Genomic DNA, 26,494 nt, shown 5'->3' on the forward strand with positions numbered 1-26,494 from the left:
ACAGTCCGTGAAGCGAGTACCAACACTACTCCCACGTCAAGGTGAGGACACTGAGGACAGAGCTGTTAAGCAGCTGCCGGGTCCTAAAACTAATGCACGGTGGGACGCGGCTTGAACCCAGCTGGTCTGCGTCGCAGGCCGCATGGGTACTGGCGCCGACTCGCAGGGCCCGGCCCACTGAAGTGCTTTTTACCTGGCCACCCATCGTGTCGCGACGCGCCCGAAGGATCTTGGAGCTTAGGGGCAGCCGGGTCCACGCGGCCCTGGGGGACACGTGACCGGGACGGGCGTGGCCTGCGGGCGCCCCGCCCCCAGCCAGTTAACCGGCCCGCGCGGCGCGGGCGCTCAGTTCGCCGTGAAGTGGTGGGAGGAGGCGGTGTCCGGGCAGCGAGGGCCATGGCCACAGTGCGGGAGAAGGCGGCCGCGCTGAACCTCTCGGCTTTCCACAGCCCCGCGCAGAGGCCTCCTGGTAGGTGCTGAGGACCCCCACCAGGGACGGCGCGAGGCGGACTGGGAGGCGCGGGCTGTGGTCTTGGCGCTAGGCGGGCGGGCGAGGCGTGGGGCGTTCGGCCGCCCCCGCCCGGGCCAGCTGCCGAGCCCCGCACAGCTGTGACCACTCAGCCGACGCCCCCGCCGTGCTGCGGGCGGCTCGGGCTCCTCTGTCGCTGGTGGGCTGTGGCCGACGGACTCCGCCGCCCGCATAGCCCGGCTTTTTCACCAAGTTACCGAAACTTCACCTTCACCGCGCGTTTGTGCGCCCGCTATGTGCCAGGCGCTCGCCGTAGGTCTCGATAGGCTCTGCGTGGTTACACCTGGTTACTGGTGACAAGTATGATGCTACCTGGATTGTGTGTAGCTCTTTGCCCCCTGCCTCACCCACAGACCTTGACTCTGCGCCATATGGCCAGGGGCCGAGTGCCTCCCTCGCCCACTTTGTCCTCCAGACTGGTAGAAATCGAGTCACGCTTGTCTCCCAGACTCTTACAGGGAGAGACGAGAGGTTTTCCTTATATAAGTTCTACTGGCAGGAACTTGGCCTAACATTTATTAACTGTTTCTGTATAAGCAGTATTTCAGTGAATATAAGTTTTTACTTTTTTTGAAAAATATATAGTGACATGACATTAGGAGAGAAGTTAGTGAACTCTGCCACCAGCTTAATCATATCTTTTGGGAGCAGTTTGTTTAGGATCTTGGTCTCTTCAGATGTTCAAACAAATGAACAGAATCGGGTGATTGGTCGTAAAATGCTGATTCTAGCATATCTAAAACAGTAAATAGGGGTGACTCAGATAACTGTTAAGATATCCAGATAACACTTGGCCTTTTTTTTCTTTTGGATAAGTTAACTTTTTCCTCTTTCTGGAGCTCCAAAGTGGGGTGTTACAGGAATTGGTTCCCTATCTGACAAAAGCCTTTCATTTGTAAAATGCCAACTGGTGAAACTGACTCCTTCCTCTAGGTCAAATGGGTGCATCTCAGTGGCCCACTCTTGTGTTTAACTTACTAATTAATGCTCCTTTTAATCTTCAAAATGCTAGTGATCAATTGTGATAGAGAACCATTTCTCCTTTGTACTTTTCTAAGAAACATCATAATATTAACCTTAGTCTAGTCTGCTCCCATTTAAAGGATTCAGATAAGCACGTAATGGCCACAGAGAATCTCCTTGATTTACTTTGAAAAGAGAGGAAAAATATTAAAACATTTAGGAATTTAAAACCAAATGATACTGAAAACAGACTTGAGAAACCTTTAGGGTCACTTTCTGAGTGAAGGAAATCCCCATATTTCACCTGGTTAAAAACGTGGTACCCTGTCTTCTCTAACACCTGAAATACCAATTCTGGGCTTTGGGCATTTGTGAACAGGTTATTAGATGGTGTAAGGGAATATGTATTCAAAAATTAAGTAGCTGACTCTTTGAGGGAAGAGTTGTAATGCTGGTTATCTAGATTTGAATCAAAGGAAAAGACCGCTGTCCTCGGCCTACCAGCTGCTGTGGGCTGAGAAGGGCCCGCTGGTGTGCTCAGTTGCCTTGCTTATTACTGCTGTAGTCCCTACCTGTTGGCATTTGTTAACCCCTCTTCCACCCTTTAGTTGCCTTGTCACAGTCCTAGTGAGCAAGGTAATGGGAGCCAACAGTTCTTGGCACCTTGCCATTCCTTTTCTGTGTGCTCTGGCAGGCATCTTTGTACTTTTGTTTCTCCACGGATTAGTAACTCTCCCATACCTTAAAGGGGCTGTAACTACCTTTAAGGGACCTGATTTATGTGGAAGAAATAAGGTTTATATATTAACCTTCACCCAGTACTTCAAAGACACTTGTCTTTTAATGTGATTAACTGGAAAGTGGTATGCTATCCTGTTATCCCTTTATACTGTAACCTAATTCTTTGAGTTTGCCTGGTGTCACTTTTCCAGGGAGCCCAAAGTACTTCCCATTTGCTGTCTCATTAATGTGTGTGAATTAAAGCAGGGACCAGTGCCTGCTTTTGTTGATAGTTCTCTTCACATATTTTAAAATTGTTCTTGTTAGTAGAGGCTTATTTTACATATTTTACCTTCCTGCAGCTTTCTTTTCAGAGGCAATCTCAGCCTTCAGCATGACATCTCTAATGCCATACAGGAAAATAAACTTTGGACTACCAAAACCAATACCAGTAAAAGTGTTGCAATCTTGGTGTCAATAATACAGGAATTTTTTCCACTCGGTCACAGCTCTCCAGTTTTAACATGACAAACAAAATTCTCTTTCAGTTTATCTATTTTCATGAGGTTTTGGTTACTGTCCAACAAATGACCTTTTCCTCTGTCTTGACAATTCTGTAATGTTTTAAAACTGCCTTTGAAAAAATACTTTTTAAAATTTTCTTAAATCCTAAATGATTTAGGATTTAAAAATTTGTTATTTTCTGATGAAAAGTTAAATCCTGTGATATGTGTCACATCTTGTCTTCTCATCTTGTGGGCTTTATTTCATTGACTATGGTTCAGAGCTTGTCATTATCATCCAGGTGGTAGGAGTAGGTAAAGGCTAAACTCCCAAGGGTGGAGACTGTCCTCTGAGTTCAGAGGAAGAAAGATACCTCTCTTTTCTTTCTACTTTTTAAAAACACTTAAAATTTTAGAATAGAGTTACTAAAAAGTCATGAAGTTAGCATATAGAGTTTCCATATGCCCTACTCTCAGTTTCTCTTATTATATTAGTATGGTCTATTTGTCATAATTATTATTATTTTTTTGAGACAAGAGTCTCACTCTGTTACCCTGAATAGAGTGCTGAAGCCTCAGCCTAGCTCACAGCAACCTCAAACTCCTGGGCTTAAACAATCCTCCTGCCTCAGCCTCCCAAGTAGCTGGTACTATAGGCATACACCACGACATCTGGCTAATTTTTCTATTTTTAGTAGAGACAGGGTCTCACTCTTGCTCAGGCTGGCCGCCAACTCCTGAGCTCAAGCAATGCTCCCACCTCGGCCTCCCTAAGTGCTAGGATGGCAGGCGTGAACCACTGCAGTTGGTCTATTTGTCATAATTAATGAACCAATATTGATACATGATTATTAACTAAAGTCCATACTTAGATTTCCTTGGTTTTTTTGCCTAATGTTCTTTTTCTGTTTCAGGATCCTATCCAGGATGTTACATTTCATTGAGTTGTCATGTCTCCTTAGACTCTTCTAGACTGTGACAGTTTCCCCCTTTTGTTTTTAGTTATACATCTGCTAATTGCTGGGCACTGTGCTAGCCACAGTAACATTTATTATCTCATGATCCTCAAAATAAGTGAGAGAAGTGGAATTAGCTCTATTTTATAACAGAAAAGTTAGGCAGTTTGTCCAAGGTTGCATTATTAGTAAATGATGGACCCAGAAATGAAACTCGGGTCTCTGGGACTCCAAAGTCCATGCTGGTCCAACTCTTTGTATTCACAGTACCTAGCACTGTGTCTGCTGCATTAGCACAAGTTTCCATGTTAGAAAAGTATTCCGTCTACCTGAGGTTTCTTAACCTCAGTGCTATTGACATTTTCTTTGTTGTGGGGGCTGTCTGTGCACTGTAGGATATTTAGCAGCATCCCTGGCCTCTATCCACTAGATGACAATAGCACCCCCACCCCACCCCACCCCTGCCCAGTTGTGACAACCAAAAACATCTCCAGACATGTCCTTTGGGGCATAAAATCTGCCTACTGAGAACTACTGGGGCTAACCCTTCTTTAAAAATGTTTTATAGTAGTTAGCAATAATCAACAACTAACAGACATAGACTAACCAACTATATTATGTTGAGACAATCTATAAGACAATAAAATAATTCGAACCCCTGTAAACTATAAGGAAATTTGAAAGAAATAAGACATTAACTCACCGTTTCTTAATTTTATGGAGAATCATCAGCTATCTGAATTCTTTTTTTTTTTTCAGTCTAAAGTCTGAGAATGAAAACAAAATATGTTCATTTAGAGGTAGTGTGTTTTAGTAATTCTGTGTGTATGCCTGCCTTACATTGGGATCCATTTTTATAATGTGTATATTGGCCAGATGCAGTGGCTCATGCCTGTAATCCTAGCACTCTGGGAGGCCAAGGCAGGAGGATAGCTTAAGTTCAGGAGTTTGAGACCAGCCTGAGCAAGATCGAGACCCCGTCTCTACTAAAAATAGAAAAAATTAGCCTGGCGTGGTGGTGGGTGCCTGCAGTCCCAGCTACTTGGGAGGCTGAGGTAGAAAGATCACTTGAGCCCAGGAGTTTGAGGTTGCTGTGAGCTAGACTGACACCAGGACACTCTAGCCAGGGCAACAGAGCGAGACTCTCAAAAAAAAAAAAAAAAAATGTGTATATTGATCCACCTCTAAGGATTTGATATAATCTTACTCTTTGAAGTGATTATATAATTAGAAATTATAGAGTTAGAGATTATAGAAAACCTTTAAAAAGGTTTTTACTGTAGGACTAGAGTTGGCTGACTGCGTGGGTTGTGGTTGATGCGGGTTATCCCCTTGTAACTTTTGAGTAAATGTAATTTCTTGACATGTCTACTTTATGACTTGATTATTAAGGAATTTTTGTTATAAATTAGTGTGAATTTTTAGAAGTGAAGATGATTATTAGTATTACAAATATTTATGTGTGTTCAATATTTGAAGTTTAACTTTTTTATTATTGGTAAACTTTTTGGTAGAGTTCAAACACATGTGAAGGGAAGCTTTTGAAAAATAGCTCTTTTCAAGCAAATAAGGTTTAGACTGTTTGAAAAATGAATGTTAACCTATATTTGTATAATGCCTAAGAGCATTATACATGTACTAAGTTACAGATCTAGTCTAAAATAATTTCTGAGCCTCTTGTTAGGCAACCTTCCAGAAAGTTTTGTATCTGATAGGGTCAAATTTGTCTCTTTGCTTCATTTCTTACTTAAAGGTCTGCCATATTCTATTTGGTGTTAAATGTCTACATCTAAAGGAAGGAGATATAACTTTAGTCTTTAAATTCCTATAATCAGCAGTTTAGACCTGAAACTAAACACAGTGTTCAACTGTTGTATCAGTAGATGAAGAAACCAATTTACAGAGTTTAAGTCTCTTATCCAGGGTTATCGTAGCTGGTCTCTAGACTCTTTGATTCCTTTGGTCATTATGCTTTTAGTAAATGCTTGACCAAGTGTAAATCACGAAGTACATGATGTAGATAGTGTTCAGCTTATATGCAAGTCAGGTTTGAGGACAAGCTGAAGCTTTAATTTTGATTGCTAGACTTACAGAGCATTCATCGTATACGTCTGTTCTCTTGACTCCTGTTCAGAAATCACAAGAAATCATCTTACTGGGCTGTAATCTGCTATACTAGTATTCATTTCAGCTGATGATGAATAAATGGATGAGGAATAAATAAGTTTCAAATCAGCATGTGGGGAATATGTGTTCACCTGGTTAAGTCAGCATTAAAAAAACATGTTATCCTGGCATGGGTTTTGGCACATTTACTTGTCAATTGCAGGGTACATTATGTATTAAAGTATCTGTATGAACATGAGTTAGTTTGGGTCTGTGGGTGGTGATGCTTGAGGGGAAATATCCCAGGATGCAGTGGTTGGGAATTAATGGTCAGTGAGAACAGAGGGGACCTGAAAGTGCTAGATTGTATTATGCCTGGAGGATCCTGGAAACATGGTGTGGCTCACAGGTGCCTACTATCCTGCTTTAACCTGTTCCTTAATCTTTTTATACAGTGTTACCCAACCTGCAAAACATCCTGATTTCCCACATTTAAGCAGCAAGTTAATATGGGGAAGTTTATTCTTTTTAATTCCCCTGTGAAGATCAGCCTTTTTCACGTCATTGAGGATGTATATCCCCTCCCTCTCCTCCATCTTCAGTTGTCTTATTGATCTCAAATTAATAAGTGACCTGGCCTTATCATTTAGGTTTTGTATGTCGACCCACTTATAGCTCAAGTGTTATATGTTTTTAATGTTATCACTAGCCTATAAATCTATTTCACTAGTACTTAAAAGGCAGTCTTATCTCTGCAAGTTTAAATCTTGCTTGTTTGTCTTCCTTTCCTGTCTTACCCCTGTGTACTGTGGCTAGTATTTATTATAGAATTTATGATATCCTACCGTATTTTAGGAGTAGTGACTGCTATTTTTAAATAGGCTGGTTAAGGGTTCACAAATCTTAAGAGTTCATTTTGTTTCTTCTCATTGGCTCTCTTAAAGCTATGTCACTTAATCCAGGTCTCCAGTGAAAGGTTAATGCTAAAACTACTTATCTGGTGGCTGACTTTTAATATATTTATATGTAATTACTAGGAAAAACTCGTATATATTTATTAGCCATGTAACTGAGGGCAAGTTTGTTTAACTCACTTGAGCCTCAATTTCCTCAAAATAGGATTATTAGTAACTATTTCAAGGTTTATCAGGATTAAATGAGAAGATAGAGCCTGTCCTAGTTTAAGTACTCACATGTCAGCTGTTACAAATAGAACAATGAAGATTTGAAAAAAATTAATGAGCAGGCATTAAGTTCATTTAAATCTCATTTATAATCTCAGGTGTTTTAGAAAGTTAAGAGTATTAGCTACTAATACTCATTAGCTAGGCGTTATGGCTAAAATTAGTACTACTCCTGAGATCTGAATACCAGAAATGACCTGGACTTATTAATATTTTGAGATGCCATCAAATGCCTGATTTTGGCTCTAATGAATAGAGACTAGATACTGTACCAGTAATATCACTTGATTTATCTAGTTAATTCTCCATAATTCAATTTTTGAAACTGCTCACATGATATTTGGAAGACTGGCAACAATTACTTCCTTCTTTATTTAGTACTGCCTTATGAGATATTGTCAATTTTAAAATACACTTAGGATAATTTAAAAAAATCTTATTGATCATTTTAAACTAACATAATAATGGGTAGGAGGTAAGTTACTCATCTACTTTCGGTATGAGAAATATACAGATAAACAGTAAAGGTCTTTATATGTGTGCTATTAATTTTTCATGATAAAGATGTTAAAATTGCTAATAGCTACAAAATTATGCTAAGTGAATACAACGTGGTGGTTCAGTGCACTCCTTATGTTTTCATCTTACGTGTTCTATATTGGCTAAAAAAGTAGGAAGGCAATTTCAAGTAGCAATTGCTTTAATTATAATTCTGCTTGTTTCTTACCACTGTACTGATGCATATTGTTTTCCTTTTTTTAGACTATCTTAAAGGAAGTGATAATTTTTCAACTTCTCTGCCAAAATATCCTAAAAATAAAGGAAGTAATATACTTCCTTTATTTTTAAAATGAGGGCTTAAATTAGAACTACTGAATTTTCAGAGGATCACTGAAAAGTATAACACATAAAAGGGCATACTCTGTGTTTATGAAAAGAGACAGCCACCAAGCTATCTCTAGCTAGATGATTAGCTAGACTCAGTTCCATCCGTTTACCAAAACCTAAGGCCTATTTTCTTTCTGTTTGATTGCCAAATATCAGTTTATTACAATGAGGAAAAATAGGAAATTTTTGAAAGCTTGTTTTCCTTATTTTGTGTTTGGCTAAAATCTTTATTTCTGTGCCCACTCTATCTTGGCAATAGGTCCATAACCTCCTACTGGGCAGGAACTAAATTGTTATTTTGCTTACAAAGTGCTTAACTCATAAGCCTATGTGATAGGAAGCTTTAAAAATATTAGTTTATTCCTGTAACCTGTGTGTGTGTGTGTGTATATATACAGTTATATGTTGCTTAATGACGGGGGTACATTCTGAGAAATGAATTTTCAGGTGATTTTGTCATTGTGTTAATATGATAAGAGTGTACTTACACCAACCTAGGTGGTTTGGCCTACTACAACCCCTAGGCTATATGGTATAGTGGCTATAGCCTGTTGCTCCTAGGCTACAAACCTGTACGGCATGTTACTGTACTAAATACTGTAAGCAGTTGTAATACAATGGTATCTAAACATATCTAAATGTAAAAAAAGTACAGGAATAGATAGGATAGGAATTCCCAGTTTATGGGACCACTGTCATATATGTGGTCCGTTGTTGACCAAAATTTTATTTTACAACATATGACTATGTGTGCACATGTGTGACTGATAAGTGTTTCAAAGTCATATAAACCACAAGCCAAATCCCAGTACTATCTCTTTCAATGTAATATCTGGAAGTTACGTGTAATCTCTGTGGATCTGTTTTCCATCGTCTCAAATAGAGATGACACTACCTCATAGGTAGGTTGCTATTGAAGATTAGATAATTTATATAAGGCACTTAATTGAGTTCCTTGCACATAACTGGTAACTGCCACAAGGTCCTACTTGATGTGTCCCCTGACCCACCCTCCCCACCCCCGGCTCAAACCCCAGCTCCGCTCCTCTTTTGCTCTAACTTCCTGCTCTTCTCATGCAACCTTGGCTGTGCTGGCCTCCTTCCTGTTCTGGCAGAGCACAGTCCCACTTCAGGGCCTTGGCTCTTTCTGTTCTCCCTGTTCTTTTCCCAGATACTTGCACAGATTGCTTCCTGGTTTTAAGTTCTGCTCAGATACGGCCTTATCAGACAGGTTTTTCCTGACATATTTAAAATAGTATTCTTTTCCTTACTGTGCTTTATTTTCTTCTCAACACTGATCTAACAAGGTATATATTGTCTGTATCTTCCCACAAAGTCTAAGTTCATGAGAACAGGAACTTTATTTTGTTTTCTGTTGTGTCTTGGCACATATAACAGTGGTTAGCACATAGTAGGTACTGAATTTTTTAATATATTGGTATTAATAACAGTATTTCAATAAGCTGTTCTCATAATTGCTCCTTATCAATGACTTTGGAATTACCACTGTTTGCCTAGGATTGTTTGGACCTTATTACAAATGACAAGGTACTAAATCTCAGCTTCTCTGTGATTTTCCTCTTTCTAGGTTTTAGTGTGGCCCAGAAGCCATTTGGAGCTACATATGTATGGAGCAGCATTATAAACACTCTTCAAACACAAGTGGAAGTGAAAAAACGGAGGCACCATTTAAAACGACACAATGACTGCTTTGTTGGTTCAGAAGCTGTGGATGTCATTTTTTCTCATCTAATTCAGAATAAGTATTTTGGTGATGTAGATATTCCTCGGGCCAAAGTGGTGAGAGTGTGTCAAGCACTTATGGACTACAAAGTATTTGAAGCAGTTCCAACCAAAGTCTTTGGAAAAGACAAAAAACCTACATTTGAAGATAGTAGTTGCAGCCTTTATAGATTCACAACAATACCTAACCAAAACAGTCAATTAGGCAAGGAGAACAAACTATGTTCACCTTCCAGGTTAGTATATAATGTTAGATTATCACGGGGATATTGGCAGGATTTTATCTACTTTTTTATGAGATGCTGACTTTTTTTTATATATATATAGGATAATACCAGTGTTGGACCACCAGACGCCATTACCTTTTTCTGATGAATATTCGGTTTTGGACCATGTTTCAGCACTTCATCTTTAACCATTGTGCTGAATGCTTGAGGTTGTCAGAAAGAATCCATTTTTCATCACATGTAACAATATAGTGTAGAAATTGTTCACCTTCATGTCATGACAGCAAAGAAAGGCAAGCTTTGAGACGATTTCTCTTCCGATACTCACACTCGTTTAATTCATGCGGAACCCATCTATCCAGCTTCTTTACCTTGCCCATTTGTTTCAAACGGTCCAATATTATTGAAATACTAACATCAAACCCTGTGCTAATTCATGTGTAGGTTGAAATGGATTCGCTTCCACTACAGCTTTCAGTTCATCATAATCCACCTTGGTCTCAGGTTGCCCACGTGGCTCATTTTCAAGATTAAAATCACCAGAACAGAACTTCTCAAACCAACAACGTACTGTGCATTCATTAGCCACATCCTTCCCAAACACTTCAATGATATTTTGAGCTGTCTGCGTTGCATTGGTTCCATGATGGAACTCATATTCGAAAATAACATGAATTTTTGACTTATCCATGGTTTCACAAAAATTGCTCTAAAAAATTTTTGAAAAATAATCACAAGTCAAAGCGTGCATTTGAAGGACTGAGGATGTATCTTTACAATAAAAACGGATGTGTCAAAGTGAAATGAGAGATATCAACCGTAAACTTAGTACTTAAGGAAATTGGACATTTCATACTTAATAACCTGATATGGTTAGCAGAAACAACAAACTGATTTTTCTGTTTCAAGTTACAGTGTTAAACATGTTAAGAGAATTTATGTACCAGTGATATGAGAACAGAGAGAAGGTGAAGGCAGGCGGGGAGAAATCCAGGTCGCAGGGTATCATTGGAATCCAAAAAGTGGCAGATGTGGCGTGCGAAAAGGCTTGTGGGAGGCAGAGTTTGCACTTGATCATACAGTTGTTGGGAAGACCACGGAAAGATTTTAAGCATGATGAGATTGTACTTTAGAAAGGTCATCCTGGTAACTGTATGGCAGCCTATTAGGGAGAGCTAGTTAGGAATCTATTGTAATATTGTAGTCTATAGAAGATGAGCACTGAACCGAGTAGCAGTGGGGGGGAGGAGGGAATCATTTAAAGAAAGACTGGGGACACAGTGACTGGATGGATGTGGGTGATGAGTAGATCATGAACTTAGTTAACTATTTGTAATGAAATAAAGCAATTTTATCTACCCCTTTATTACCCTCAGCTAAACTATGCAGTGGTGGCACAGAGGTGTAATTGAAACTCTTATAATTCAGATCTGACCTAAAGTCAGAGTTTTGGTGTATTGCCTTTCAAATACCTTTTAACTCTGTATCTAAAACATAAAATTTATCTCTATATGTGGAAAGGAAATAGGATAAGGTAGGACACAGTCAGCACTTTTCAGATGCAGGTCCATATACTTTATCTGAAACCCTTGAGACCAGACACATCTAATTAGGAATTTGGAACTCTGGAGATTTTAGAAAGGTCATTTTGTACATATGTGTTTAACACCACTAGATCTGGGACAGCATCTGGCGATTGAGCATATTAATATTTCTGCAGTGAACAAAAGATTCATGTTAACTGGGATAAATGAAGGCTATGATAGTCTTAGGACAGGTTTTGCCACCATGTGTGTTCCCACTAAACATTTGATTTTCAAAGCTCTTTGGGTTTCAGAATTTCAGGTCAAGGCCGGGCGCGGTGGCTCACGCCTGTAATCCTAGCACTCTGGGAGGCCGAGGCAGGTGGATCGCTGGAGGTCAGGAGTTCGAGACTAGCCTGAGCAAGAGCGAGACCCCGTCTCTACTAAAAATAGAAAGAAATTATATGGACAACTAAAAATATATATAGAAAAAATGAGCCGGGCATGGTGGCGCATGCCTGTAGTCCCAGCTACTCGGGAGGCTGAGCCAGGAGGATCGCTTCAGCCCAGGAGTTTGAGGTTGCTGTGAGCTAGGCTGACGCCATGGCACTCACTCTAGCCCGGGCAACAGAGCAAGACTCTGTCTCAAAAAAAAAAAAAAAAAAAGAATTTCAGGTCAAGGAACTTAGATCTGTATTTGGAAAATGATAAGCACTATCCACGAAAGAATGCCCCAGAAATGGAGATAACTGATGAAAACAGAATGAAGTGCGATTATGTTTGATTACTTTTTTAAATTGGTAACTACAACTTTAGTCATTGAATTACTTTAAATGGTTTTTATGTTCTACTCTTAGAACTTGCATTTGTCATGTTTTTGCTGTCAAATATTTCTGTGGGCTTACTAATAAACGTTAACTTATGAAATAAATTCATTTTAGGTATGCAGATGCATTATTTAAGTCATCTGATTTCAAATCGGCCAGTTTAGAGGACCTGTGGGAAAATCTGAGTTTAAAGCCTGCCATCTCCCCTCATGATGTAAATATCTCTGCAACCTTATCTCCACAAGGTAAGCTAAAGGTGATGCAAAGTAAGAAATAGAAGACTAACTTCAGATACAGTTCTTTAAAATTTTTCAACCTTAACATTTATTAGAATTTAAATATTCAAAGCACAGAGAAAGCACACTATGTATTAAAGCTATTTATATTAGGTTTTAACAGAAATCTTTTATCTTTAACAAATAGTTCAGTGTTACAACTCTTGAACACTGACTTTTGTCCTATTAGCTGGCAGAAGTTCAAATCTGAGATGTTTTGCATGCAGATTTTTATTTAAAATATGCTCTTAGATATTTCTTTCCCTAAGATCTTATTAGGTCAAATAAAATTTGAAAGTTACATTAAGACACAACAGAATTCTTATGTTTTTCCTTATCTGTGGCCGTGGAATGTAGTTTAATGACTTTGATTTCCACTCTCCTTCCCCATCCCAGTTGTGGAAACCCTGAGTGGAATAATCTGCAGCCAATAGTTTCAAACCAGTTTTTAGGTTGAATGAGTCATTCTTTCTTCCAGAGTCCTTATTAACATGTTATGTGACTTGATCTCTTATCTCTGACAGATTGCTTTTACAGTACAAAGAATGAAAAGAATTCCTGTTGTCCAAAGTCTGTTCTCCTACACTCTAAACAAATCTTGGATTGTTTTATTTTGCTATAAGAAAGCATTTCATAAGGTTGACTTTTTCTTATTTATTTTTTGGCCACAAATTTATTAGCTTAGACCTGCCTAGACAAATATTGTGGTGAGCATGTAGTAACTATTAATTGTTAACTTTTCACCTTGCATTTTTCCTGTGTAGTTATTAATGAAGTATGGCAAGAAGAAACAATTGGGCGTCTACTACAACTTGTAGATCTTCCACTTCTTGACTCCTTACTCAGACAGCAAGAGATTGTACCTAAAGTTTCTCAACCTAAGAGGCAGCCTGACATGGTCAACACCAGTAACTATCTGGATCGAGGGATTCTCAAGGCTTATAGTGACTCTCAGTACGTGGAAATAAATATAATAAATTGAATGTGTTTATAGATAGATTATAGATAATGGTTTTAAGATAATATTTTGAATTCTATTTTCCATAGGATTAGATATGTATTGTAAGTTGATATTATCAGTATTTGAGAAACTGAAGAACAAAATTATATTAGTCAAAATTGGAAAAAGATTTTAAATTTCATTTTTCATATTCATTTTTGTTTCACATGTAACTTGCACATTAAGTGAAGAAAATGATTATGATCTATTTTCTTTGTTAAAATGTACAGCTCTCTGTTCTCTTAAAATTCCTTTAAAGGGACCCGAACAAAATAAACATTTGACAAATTCTTGGAATCCTTTGACTACATATGCTTTTATACTCCTAGAATGCCTACTATGTATTTTTGGCTGGGCATGGTGGCTCATACCTTTATTCTCAACACTTTGGGAGGCTGAGGCTGGAGGATTGCTTGAGGCCAGGAATTTGAGACCAGCTTGGGCAACATAGCAAGACCCTCATCTCTACAAAAAATTTAAAAATTAGCTGGGCAGGGTGGTGCACGCCTATAATCTCAGCTACTCAGGACGCTGAGGCAGGAGGGTCACTTGAGCCCAGGAGCTTGCGGTTACAGTGAGCTATGATTGGGCCACTGCACTCTAGCCTGAGCAACAGAGCAAGGCCCTGTCTTTTTAAAATATATATATATATATTTTTTAGTTAACTAGTTGTATTGAAGAAATACAAGAAAGTAATTAATGCTCTCTCTCTCATCTCTAATTACCATTCTCCTGAATGTAAAGTCTTAAGGTTTGAAGGCTTAACTTAAGGTGCTAAGGGAATTAAGATTTTTTTCCTTAAGAATTCTATTAATATATTCCTTATAACTTTTAAACTCCTGTAAAAATTATTAAAGGTTAAAATAAGTTCTTTTTTTAGCTTAATTTTTAATTATTTTGCCTTAGCAGATAGTGTTCTAGTCCCATTGAGACGGAAATGTTTGAAAGGGATACAACTTAAATGCCAGCACTTCACTAGTTCTGCATTCCATTGAAAATATAAACATTTGAACATCAAAAAGTAGCTTAAGACTGTATGTGAAAAGCTTACTCCCAACATACTAGTTACTGAACTCTACAGATATGATAGGAAGCTTATTCTACAAGAGTTTAAATTACATTTATACGACCTAAAGTAACATGAGAAACACTGTATAATTAATTTTTACATACAAAATCAGAATTTGTGCTACAAGCAACCTTAAAGATCATCTAGCTACATCTTATTATAAACTCGATGAAGCTGATATCCAGAGAGGTGAAATGACCTACCTGAGATCACTTAACCTAGGTCGTGGCAGAGTTAGTTGTCCCGAGACCACGGCAATAAAAAGGACATGATTTTTTTTTAACTATATATATTAACAAATTGAATATTAAAAGTCAGCCATGTTACTTCTTGAATTGTAACATTTTTCTGAAGTTTTACAGCTGGCGTTTTACTGTACATGGTAATTTATATTTAATTATTTTGAAACTTTATCTTCCTCTGTGCTATTCTAGCCAAAGTGAGAGATGATAGATCATACACAGAGCTCTGAAGTAAGCAACATTGTATTGGAGACATATTGGTCTCAGGTCTGAGATCTAGTCCCGCATAGGGCCTGAGCAAGTAACTTTAGAGTTTCTGGATCTCCATTGTAAATTAAAGTCCTAGGAGAGTTTGAATTTTGATGTCCTTTCACCTCTGAGTTGTAGTGGATAGTTTCTTTTCTTGCAAAAAAGAAAAGGTAAAAGGAAAACACATTAAGCTGAATTTTTTAAATCTGTGATACATGATCTAGCTGTATATTAAAAAGGATTACACGTATCTTTAGGCATGTAGAAATTTATCCTGATGGCAAGCTTGAAATAGGTAGTGAGTTAGGTACCATGTGTATATTTGGTATTCTTTGCTTTTAAAATAATCTTTCCCCCTGCCCCCACATAGGGAAGATGAGTGGCTCTCTGCAGCAATTGACTGCTTGGAATACCTTCCAGACCAGATGGTGGTAGACATAAGCAGAAACTTCCCTGAGCAACCAGACAGAACAGATTTAGTGAAAGAACTTCTGTTTGATGCCATTGGCAGATATTACAATAGTAGGGAACCTCTGTTAAATCACTTATCTGATGTTCATAATGGAATTGCAGAGCTCTTAGGTAAGTAAAATCTTACTGGATACTGGAATTTATCTTTGAGGAAACAGGAAAAAGTTAATTGTCCTCAAAATTAACCAAAATAGTACTAGTACAACCTGGGAGTAGATCTGGATTAATCCATAGAAAGTATGTTTATTCTAAAACTTCTAGGACTCATTTGGAAAGAGGCTTTAACAAGCTCTAAAGTTATGCAGAAACTTCCGGTTGCCCCAGTAGCATAATGTTACTCTCATTCACTGGAAGCTTAAGCATAAAGCAGCGAGGGAGCGATTCCCTCCTTTAGAAGAATTATCAGCACCACCACTATACTTCCCCTTCAGTCTGTTCAAAATGGCAGATGCTCTGCTTTGTCCTCCTATCAGTGAGTCAGACTGTTGGACATAGTATGTTGAAAACAAATTGGGAGGTTCAGAGAATCCCTCCTATTTTTCTCAGGTAGAGTTGGATACATGATTATTGTACACATAGTGTACCCCAAAATGTGTTGAATTAATGAAAAACATAGGCTGGGAATTTATCTACAAAGCTAAGAATTAGATTTAATGCCCTATGATATTACATGACAAGGACTTAGGGTATTATTTGCCAATTTGAGAACAAGCTGCCTTTATGGTATTGGTCATTCATTGTAACTCCCAGTCTTATTTTGCTTTTGGAAATAATTTTGAATAAATGTACTTTTTAGCTTAAACTGTAACTTGAAGTTTTGTTCCCTTTAATTAAGTCATATTTGGTCAATTAAAAAGCAATTTTTTTTTTACTTTTGGCTACAGTGAATGGGAAGACTGAAATAGCATTAGAAGCTACTCAGCTCTTTCTAAAGCTTTTGGATCCCCAAAACAGAGAAGAATTTAGAAGACTATTGTATTTCATGGCTGTTGCAGCCCATCCTTCTGAATTTAAATTACAGAAAGAAGTAAGTCTTTTGTTTAAATGTTAATTGTATTCATTATCCTTAATACTTATAGGACCCATGTGTCAGATTATTCCACCTTCAGCATCAATTATGTTGAAATGGATAACTGTTAATATTTAATATTCCCTTTTATATTAAACTTAGTCTTTTAAATATAGACTATGGGATGTGTTTTGTCTTATTTTTATAGAGTGACAACCGAATGGTCGTGAAAAGGATATTCTCAAAAGCTATTGTTGACAATAAAAATTTATCCAAAGGCAAAACTGATCTTCTGGTACTCTTCTTAATGGATCATCAAAAAGATGTTTTTAAGGTAAAACTCTGAAAGTAGTTAAAGTGAGTTTATGTGTAATGGATCACTAGATTAAAACTCATTTGAATAATGTCTTATGTCCCTTCTTTTTCTTAAGATTCCTGGAATTCTACATAAAATCGTCAGTGTTAAGCTTATGGCCATACAGAAGGGAAGAGATCCAAATATAGATGCAGGTAATCTGAGAAATATTATTTTCATCATCTTCCAAAGACAGATTTCTAGTGTTTGTTTAAAAGTGTTTCACTCTAAGTAGTTGGACTTTATTTCAGCTAAATTCAAAACATTTTCCTCAGAGTTATCCAGACTTTGCAGAGAGCCTCCTTTGTCAAAAAGTAACTTGATCAGGGTTAGAATGTTAGCAGTGCTTATCATCTTCAATGCATTTTACAAAATGGAGAAGAAAAGAATATTTTTAAATGTAAAAATATTGCTTGATTTTTCTAGTTAGATCTGAGGAATAGAGTCATTAACTGAACTTTTTACTTTTAAACTTTAAGGATATATTTATTGCCAGAGAATTGATCAAAGTGACTATTCCAGCAGTACACAGAAGACAACCAAAGATGAGCTGTTGAATTTACTAAAAACTATTGATGAAGATTCAAAACTGTCTGCCAAAGAGAAGAAAAAACTGCTAGGTCACTTCTATAAGTGTCACCCAGACATCTTTATTGAGTATTTTGGAGACTGAGTTTTTAATGTCTGTATGTAAGTTGTGTATTTTAAGAATAAATTATGTATTCTAAAGGTCCAATCACATTTGTAAGCTTGGAAGTTCCAAATATGAAACTGTACTTAATAAAATTTTTTTGTATAAACTTGTGTGTCAGAAACTGAGCATTAGATGGTGTATTGCTGTTAAGTTTTTTTGTTTGTTTGTTTTTTGAGACAGAGTCTCTGTTGCCCTGAGTAGAATGCCGTGGCATCAGCCTAGCTCACAGCAACCTCAAACTCCTGGGCTCAAGCAATCTTCCTGTCTCAGACTCCTGAGTAGCTAGGACTACAGGTTACAGGTGCTCACCACCATGCCCAGCTAATTTTTTCTATTTTTAGTAGAGATGGGGGTCTCACTCTTGCTCTAGGTCTTGACCTCCTGACCTCAAGCAGTCCTCCCATCTCAGCCTCCAGGGTGCTAGGATTACAGGTGTGAGCTACTGTGCCTGGTCTGGTTTTAAGTATTGACCTCTTTTAGGTGAGTTGAATTATAATTATGCTCAATGCTTTATAGAACATCACAGGAATTTAGATGATACAACATTGTAGTGTTTACATAAGAAAGCAATAAACAGTAAGGCAGTCTGTAATTATATATTAATAGGAGTATGGTTTGTATTTTGGAAGGTACTCCTTAAAGGTGCAAGATAGAAACTTAGGCTATGATAAAATGAATTTGCTAATTACCATAAGTCATAGACAAGTCAGAGATCAGACCGTTTTAATGCTTCTGAGAACTTCATCTCTCTAAGCTCATTGTGGGAAATTTCAAACATACATAAAAGTGGGGGAATATAGAATAATGAACTCTCCCATGTGTCCATTAACCAAGATTGACAGTTGTCAACTCATGGCCTGTCTTGTTTATCCCTCCCATTCCTTGCTCCCACCCCAGCAAATTTCAGATATTATATCACTTCCTTTATAAAATTTCAGTATGTATGGCCAAAAGATAAGGACATTAAAAACAACCACAATAATCATCACTCAAACCCAAAATTCCTTAATATCATTAGATATGCAGTTAGTGTTCAAACTTTCTGATCTCAAATGATTTTTACAAGTTTATTCAAATAGGACTCCAAATAATACCCATAAGTTATAATTGGTTAATGTGCTTCTTAAGTGTCTTTTAAAAAAATCCATGGGTTCTTCTCTTTTCTCCCTTCACCTTTCTTGTCTCTGTGTCTGTCTCTATTGTGGAATAAGCCAGGTCAGTTGTCCTTGAGTTTTCCATAGTCTGAATTTTGCTGATTACAAGTCTGGGCTGGCCTTTATCACGTTCTTTTGTGTCCTATATTTCTTGTAAATTGGTCATTAGAGGGAAAGTTTTGAGCAACTTTTTAACCAAGTTAATGATTATTTTGGAACAACTGCACTGTCAAGATATACAGGTGACCTTTGAACAACACAGATTTGAACTGCACAGGCTCCATTTATACTCGGATTTTTAAACATTAAATTTTAGTCCAGTGGGGTGGCTCATGCCTGTAATCCTACCACTCTGGGAGGCCAACGTGGGAGAACTGCTGGAGGTCAAGGAGTTCAAGACCAGCCTGAGCAAGAGTGAGACCCCGTCTACTAAAAATAGAAAAAATGAGCTGATTAGCTGGGTGTGGTGGTGAGCACCTGTAGTCCCAGCTACTTAGGAGACTGAAGCAGGAGGATTGCTTGAGCCCAGGAGGTTGCAGTGAGCTATGATGATGCCCCTGCACTCTAGCCAGGGCCACAGAGCAAGACAAAAAAAAAAAAAAAACCACTAAATTTTATTTTAACTTAGACTTTTATTGAGAGGTAGAGAAAAATGATGCACCAATATGCTAGCATGTCAGTAATTTTTTATTTTCTAAGATACAACTGATACTCGCTAGTCTTTAAATGGGTGAAGGTTGAAGACTAATATCTATAATGTATCTGTAATACCAATCCTAATAAAGCGGAATAAACTCAGTTTTTTTTTTTTTTTTTGCACAGGGAAGAAGGGAGGACTGGTGTCTTTACAATGAGGTGACAGAAATGTGCTACTGGAACTGTGGGGAGAACAACATGGTTGGCAGAGCAACTGTATATGCTATCTGATTTGCAACCTTTATTTTGCACATAATTGAGTAGCATAATTATTTGGGAACCAAAACAAACACCTTCAGGGGAAGGCAGAACTACTTATTTTCATGCTTCTAGAAGAAGCAACATTCTAATAGAATGTTAATTTCATGGAAAATACACTAGTAAAACAAACCTCAAACTTCATAACAATAGAATAAAATTTTAAGAGAAATTGGTCATGTTTGCTGCAATCATTGTCAAAGTTTTAAACCACAGGTCCAGTGCCACCCTGAAAGCCTTGGGCAACCCTCCTGAGACATTAGAACTGTCAGTTACCTTTTGATGTGTGCCCTCATTCATCCGTGATGCCTTCCATCACCACATACACACCTGATAACTAGGTGATTGAGTCTTGCTGTCATCCTAGCAGAGTAGACCCTGGCTGAGCACCTGATCCAAGACAGCCTCCTTGGAGGTTGAGACTGACTTTGCACAAAAATCAGCTTTGCCAATCAAATTCTATATAGGTAAATCTAAATTTTGAGGGAGCAGCAACTAAGTAAATAGAGAAACCAGTCTGTAGCGTAGAAAGTGGAATAGACTACAGCAAGAAGCAGCTATAGATGGGAGCTCCTTGTGTGTTCCAGGAGAGCAGCTGCCACTTTTCTCCTTCCAAGCCCTATGTATCCTTGCAGCGAACTCCCTTTACCTTGAAGTAATTTGAGTTTCCAGTCCTTGCTGCCAAAGACCAAACTGGAAATTTTTTTTTTTTTTTTTAATTTAAAGGAAACACTTCAAAAATATATCAAAGGATTACAGGTAAACCATCTCAAATTAAATCAGTGTGGTTTTGGTATTGCTGCAGTGCTCTCTCCAAGTGAAACTGGTTACATTGATTCACTTGCTACTAACCAAGTGAAAGTTGGTTATGTTAATCTTTCAAGGAAGGTAGTGGAGGTAGCTCCAGCCTGGCTGCACATTAGTATCACGTGGGAAGCTCTGAGGAGCTTTTTGCCTGGCATTACCCCCAGAGTTTTGCCTGATAGTTTTAGAACCCCTACCCCCAAGATTCTAAGGTGTACTCAGGGTTGAGAAACACTCACCTAGAGGGTTTATGGTACATCAGTCTGGACTCAGAAGTGAGAAGTGCGTGTTTTCTTTGTGAATCTTAACAGTTCCTTAGTTAAGATTAAGGGTTTTTGGTGGTTTGTGATTTTTTTCCTTCTAAAGTGAATCTTTATCTGAGAACTTGTTTTTGGCGTTTTTTTTAAACAAAAATAATGTGCTAGTTAGTAAATGGTTTGAGGGTCCTATATTGCACTCAGGCTTCAATACTTTAGGAATAACTACCTACAGGTGATCTATTTAAAAGTAGTGTTTGAAAGCACTATTTCCACCCATCTGCTTTGTTCTAGTTTAAATTAAACCTGTTTTATAGTCTACAGGTAGGAGACATTACCGTCATTTTGCTTAAGGCATGAAGTTAACAGTTAAGAGTCACATGCCTTTTATTTTTTAATACTGAGCACAATAACAAACTTCCTATGCACGTGGCTTGCTATTTTACTGCAGCAGGTTGAGAAGTGTGGTTTTCCTGGAGCAGCGCCGCGATATTCATAGCCATCACCTGGGACCAAGGGAGATGAGGCTTCAAAATAGGCTTTTCTTAACGTGATACACCGGTGGAAAGTGTTTTTCCTTTCTGGAACACAAGCTAAGCATAAAATGCTCTCAGCGCTTAACGTGCTTAGGAACTACCTACACCAAGCTGAGACCTGAAGGAAACCGTTTGTCCCGTCTTCCATCTTCAGAGCTGAAGTGTCGCTCTTCCTACACACAACGTGCAGCAGCCACTTAGACAAAGAGAGGACTCTAAAAAACCGAACATTTGCCATTGAGATTTGGCTGTCTAGGCGGTGGGCGTAACTTTTTTTTTTTTTTTAACAGCCAAAGTAAGAGAAGGGGAATAAACTTTGAGCAGCTACAAAGATGATTATTTACATTTCAAAGCCGGAGAGGTTGTGAATGCGGTTACTCCTGGAAGACCTCCTTCTCCTTCACTTGACTGACTCGGCGCCTTCGCCTCACTTTCCTCTCGCGTCGCCCACCCTCTCGGGGGGCGGGGGGGGGGCACCTGGCCGCGCCTCTGCCTTTCCGTACGGAAACATGGCGCCTCCCGGTGTGGGGCGGACGACTCCCGGCCCGGAGCTACTGCCCACTGAGCTTTCTTGGCGGGCACCTGGCCTCGCCTTCCGCCTTTTCCTACAGAAATATGGCGCCGCCCAGATCCGAACCACCGCTTCTCAGCCCCCTTGGCAAGCAAGGGAAAGAGCCGCCCGCCTTTCCGTACAAAATATGGCGCCGCCCTGCGTTGAGCCGGCGCCTCGCGGATAAAAGCAGCCTCCTCCTTCCCGACGCTGAGGAGTGGCCGCTCTGGCCGCTGCCCACCAGAGCCGGGCTGGGAGGACCGCCCGCAGCGCGGCGAGGGATGCGGCCTCGGAGGGCCAGAGGCTGAACCGCCCCTGCCGCCTGCGCATCGCTCCCGCCTGCCCCGCGGCGCCTCCCCCCGCCTGACTCACGGCGGGAGCGGCTGGAGGGAGAACGCCGACTCCGCGGCAGGTGAGGAGAGCGGGCGCAGAGGCTGGCGGGGCCCGCCTGGGAGGCGCGAGGTCGAAATCGCAGGCATTTCTTTGCCTTTTCCCGTCAGGTTTGGTGAAGGCGAGGAAGAGGCATGGACAGTGGGCGGGTGGAGGCCCACCCCTCGGGGCCGCCCTGCGGGCGCGCCCCGCTTCCATCGCTTGCTCCCGGCCCTGCCACTCCCTCGCTGGCCCAAACAGTTGTTTACAACGGAATCTGGACGCCGGGAGTGAGTGGCACTGAGTGCCAGAGGAAGTGACTCTGGAGGACAGAGTCCCCCTTTTTTTGCTGAAAGACCCCTTCTGCTGGGGAGTCTCTTGCGTCCGGCTTAGGCCCCGAGTGCAGCCCCGACGGATGACCGTCTTCATGGCAAGTGCGAAGATCCTCCTACCCTCGGTTCCCCTTTTAGGCATCGCTGGGTTGATGATTGTTGAATGAACGAGCGCACTGTAAGCATTTAAATGGTTTCTGGATGCCTCCTATAGCCCTTTAATTATAGTTAACATTTGTGGAAAGTCTGTCGTGTGCCAACCTCTGTTATGCTCAATCTCTCGCGTAATCTTCCCCCAAACCGAGGGAAGTAGGTAGCTCCATTTCACAGACGAGGAAACTGAAGTAACAGACATAGCAAACAGCCAAAATGGGAACCCAGGTATGTCTGAGACCAACACCCAGTCCTCCCGAAGACACTGACATCGCAGAGATGACACAGGGATTCATCTCTATCAACAAATAACTTAGTGGGTATCTATTTGGGGGCATATATCTATACGTGTGGAGCATGTGCGAGGAATATGGTTGGTCCTGACTCTTAAGAAGTTCAAAATCTAGGTGAAGAGTTTTTAAAAAAATAAACACTAGCACTTTTGCCATCTGGCCCCAACTCATCTTTTCATCATCCTCACTTGCCACTTCCTCTTCTCATCTTCGTGTGCCTTGGCTTCGGCCCTCTGAGTGAAATACTCCCTTTTTCACCTCCTCTCCCCCTCCAGACATTTTCTAACGGGGAGAAATCCTTTTAAAGAACAGTTCAAATGCCACCTTCTCTAGGAGTATTTTCCCAGCCTCTCCCAGACAGAATTAGTTTCTTCCTCTGCTGTATTCCCTGGGCAATTTCATAATGCCACTATGGCTTAAGTTTCATTATGGTTCCTTGTAACCATGTCTGTCTCCTCTAGATTATGTATCTTCATCTTTCTATTCCTATTTAAATAAGCATATTTTAAATTGAATTTAAGGCAGTGATGAATGCCAGATGTCTAGTAACCAGGCCTACAGGAGTTCAGAGAAAGGAGCAAACACTGGTGAGGTCTAGGAAGTGTCCTGAGAGGAGATAGATAGGACTTGAGCTGAATCTTAAAAGGATGGGGTTAGTTTGCTAAGCTGCGCATTAGAGACCTAGAAATCCTGCCTTTCCTCCTCACTGCACAGAATGAATTACTTCATCTTTTCTGGGCTCCTTTTCAGCATGTGAAGAGGATAAAATTAGAAGTGTTTTTGTTTGTCCTTTCTTATAGCATATACTGGTAATGTTATTCTTTGGATCATAGAGCATTTCCAGGCCCTGATAGGATTTAGGACAGAGAAGAGATGGGCGTTGGAAGCTAAAGTGGGACTTGAAAGAGGGAATACGTAGCACAAAGGAAAAACCACCTTTGTACTAATAATACAGGCCTGAAAATTTCAATTCCGGTAACATCATTCTATTTAATGGAGTTCTCTGAAATTTCAGATAATTATATCAAGTGATTCTTCTCTCTCTAATATAGAGAAGACAGTCTGCCAACCCCCCCTAAGGCAGTCTACATTTCTTTTGATCCTTGATTACCTTCCAGGTGTATAATGAAGTCTACTTAGTGTTTATGAAAATGTTTTGTGATCTTCAAGTGCTAATGATACAAATGTTAATTATTTTCAGTAAGTGCAGAAACATTGTATCTTTCTTCTCCCTTAATTAGAAACATCCTAGGAATAGAGAACCCTAGGCAGGGAGAAAACATGACAAAACGTTTTAGTGTAATTAAAACACAAGCACAAGCCAAAGTGTCAGGTGTTCCTATTCTAATCAGAAACTAAAAAAATGAAAACCCCACCCAATAGCATACATTATGGTTCTCTGTTAACTTTCTGTTGTATTCACCGTCTTTTCCTACTTACTAGCAAGGAGGAATCTGCCCTACACATTCCTCCTAAATACTTTATAAGATTCTATCTTCTGTCATCCCCAGGTATCTTATCCACATGATAAGAACAAGGAATCAACTCCTCATCCCAGTGGATTCACTTGAAGCCTGATTAAAAGCAATATTTCCAAGGAGTTTTCCTATCTGCTCTCAGGAATGAAAGTAAAGAATTTAAGATTGAATCACTCTCTTTGATTAAAAAAACCAAGCAGTTTATAGTGTATCTTCTAATAGTTTAAGGCCCTGTCTTGTGACATGCTACTCAGGAGTGGGACAAAAATATTCTGACATTACTGTATGAGGTCCATAAATTTGATAAATTACAAGTGTCATTTTACAAATATCTGTTTAATCATTGAAGTGGAATATTATAGCTGGGTAAGATCTTAGCAAGCCCATTTATTTTACAGATGAGAAAACTGAAACCCAAAGAGGTTAAATGATTTGCCTAGTAGAGTCACATTGCTAGTTGGTAACAGAGCTAGGACACTTTTGGTTCATTTTTTTTCTTTTCTTTCCTAGGAAAGTGAATAAACTTAATTGAGAATGTCTGAAAACCTTGACAAGTCCAATATAAATGAAGCAGGAAAATCAAAATCAAATGATTCTGAGCAAGGCCTTGAAGATGCTGTGGAAAGTTCTGATGAAGCTTTACAGAAAAAAATAAAGTCGGGCTCTCCCAGCCCCCAAAGAGTACAAAGACCTCACTGTAAGTAAATTGACTTTGGTGAAGCCATAATATTGTTTTCAGGTGATAGTTTTATTAGGCCTCCTTGTGCATGTGGCTCTGAACTAGGTTCTAATAGCAAGCTAACATTGCCAATAATTAGCATTTAAGAATAGCAGCAGTTTCTCATCTGGCAGCCTAATTACTTGTGGGTTTTCACTTGCATGGGAAATTAAAATTTTAGAATAATGTCTGGAATGTCTCTATCTTTCTCCAGCCTCAGTGACATTCCAGTTTCTCTGAAGTGCTTTGAGAAATAGGAGGGTGGAGTGCAAACTGCAGCTTTAATTAAAAGAGTGTTTGAAAGTCTGAGGCTGATTCCAGCCAGGACTGTGCTTGTGCAGGTTAAAAAAAATGTGAGTTCACCACACCCTAACTTCACTGCCTGGGGGCTCAGTTCCCACAAGGTTGAGGGGATTAAGTTTGCTGAAATGTGTGTGGTGAAGTCATTTCAGATCCCTGGCAGGGAACAAACCTTGTAGATGAAAGGGTGGTAATTTCTGCATGTATTCCCAACAGTTGCCTCTACTCATGTCTTTTATTAGGAATACTTAAGCTTTTTGAAGTAAGTCCAAAAATGAAAGTTTTAAGAGGGAATGTCATAGTCTAAGAATGTCAGTATTGTTGTTATCTCTTTAAAGTGTAGATGATCAGTAATTCTACATATTTGGAAGAAGTATTTTTGGGTTTTGAGGTGTGTTTCTTCTAAAATGATCAAAGCTCTTCCCAGACAATTTATCAGTCAACATAGTATTCTTATAGCAAACCTTAGTCGACCCTATTTTATCATGGTTTATTACCACATAGATTTTGATAAATAAATAAACTAGTAGGTCAAATTGTGTCTAGGGAAACATGCTGTTAATAGCACAGTCTTCTGTCTCTAGTTTAGGAATGTTAAAAAAATATAGTGCGGTCTATGATGCACGTGTTAGGTGTCGTCTCAAATATATAGAGAGAGCTTTTGTTTTGTTTTCCCTTTTTTTTTTTTTTTTTGAGACAATGTCGCTTTGTTGCCCTGGCTAGAGTGAGTGCTGTGGCATCAGCCTAGCTCACAGCAACCTCAAACTCCTGGGCTTAAGCGATCCTACTGCCTCAGCCTCCCGAGTAGCTGGGACTACAGGCATGTGCCACCATGCCCGGCTAATTTTTTCTATATTTATTTTAGTTGGCCAGATAATTTCTTTCTATTTTTAGTAGAGTTGGGGTCTTGCGCTTGCTCAGGCTGATCTTGAACTCCTTACCTCGAGCGATCCACCCGCCTCGGCCTCCCAGAGTGCTAGGATTACAGGCGTGAGCCACCGTGCCCGGCCCTGTTTTCCCATCTTTAAAATAAGGAAAATACACCTATCTTAGGATGATTGTA

The 26,494-nt window shown here is 39.5% G+C and overlaps 2 protein-coding genes across 3 annotated transcripts in view; both read left to right on the top strand.

Annotated features, from left to right (window-relative positions):
* Positions 1–338: 338 nt before the first annotated feature.
* DEPDC7 (DEP domain containing 7) lies at positions 339–19,778 on the top strand. Of its 2 annotated transcripts, XM_069469790.1 has the most exons (10): positions 379–469; positions 9,438–9,828; positions 12,284–12,414; positions 13,209–13,398; positions 15,375–15,586; positions 16,360–16,502; positions 16,693–16,818; positions 16,916–16,994; positions 17,319–17,529; positions 19,510–19,778. In XM_069469790.1, the coding sequence occupies exons 1-9, from the start codon at positions 397–399 to the stop codon at positions 17,510–17,512; spliced, it is 1,539 nt and encodes a 512-aa protein (XP_069325891.1). In that variant the 5' UTR covers positions 379–396; the 3' UTR covers positions 17,513–17,529; positions 19,510–19,778. The 2 variants fall into 2 exon arrangements, with proteins under 2 accessions (XP_069325892.1, XP_069325891.1); XM_069469791.1 differs by lacking the exon at positions 19,510–19,778 and having other exon boundaries at positions 339–469; positions 17,319–19,497.
* Positions 19,779–24,519: 4,741 nt separating this feature from the next.
* Positions 24,520–26,494, top strand: part of TCP11L1 (t-complex 11 like 1) — a 28,201-nt gene continuing 26,226 nt past the window's right edge. Inside the window, exons 1-2 of the mRNA XM_069471252.1 lie at positions 24,520–24,563; positions 24,924–25,110. Coding sequence (XP_069327353.1) covers positions 24,948–25,110 — 163 coding nt within the window. The 5' untranslated portion in view covers positions 24,520–24,563; positions 24,924–24,947. The remainder of the gene's footprint in view (positions 24,564–24,923; positions 25,111–26,494) is intronic.

The sequence above is a fragment of the Eulemur rufifrons genome, chromosome 6 (genome assembly GCF_041146395.1).
Source record: "Eulemur rufifrons isolate Redbay chromosome 6, OSU_ERuf_1, whole genome shotgun sequence".
Taxonomy (NCBI): Eukaryota; Metazoa; Chordata; class Mammalia; order Primates; family Lemuridae; genus Eulemur; species Eulemur rufifrons.

Excerpts from the sequence above, each read along its gene's own strand:
- DEPDC7 (XM_069469791.1), top strand. The coding sequence starts at position 397 with ATGGCCACAGTGCGGGAGAAGGCGGCCGCGCTGAACCTCTCGGCTTTC. Across the intron at positions 470-9,437 it reads CCCCGCGCAGAGGCCTCCTG|GTTTTAGTGTGGCCCAGAAG; the intron begins GTAGGTGCTGAG and ends TCCTCTTTCTAG. Across the intron at positions 15,587-16,359 it reads TGGAATTGCAGAGCTCTTAG|TGAATGGGAAGACTGAAATA; the intron begins GTAAGTAAAATC and ends TTTTGGCTACAG.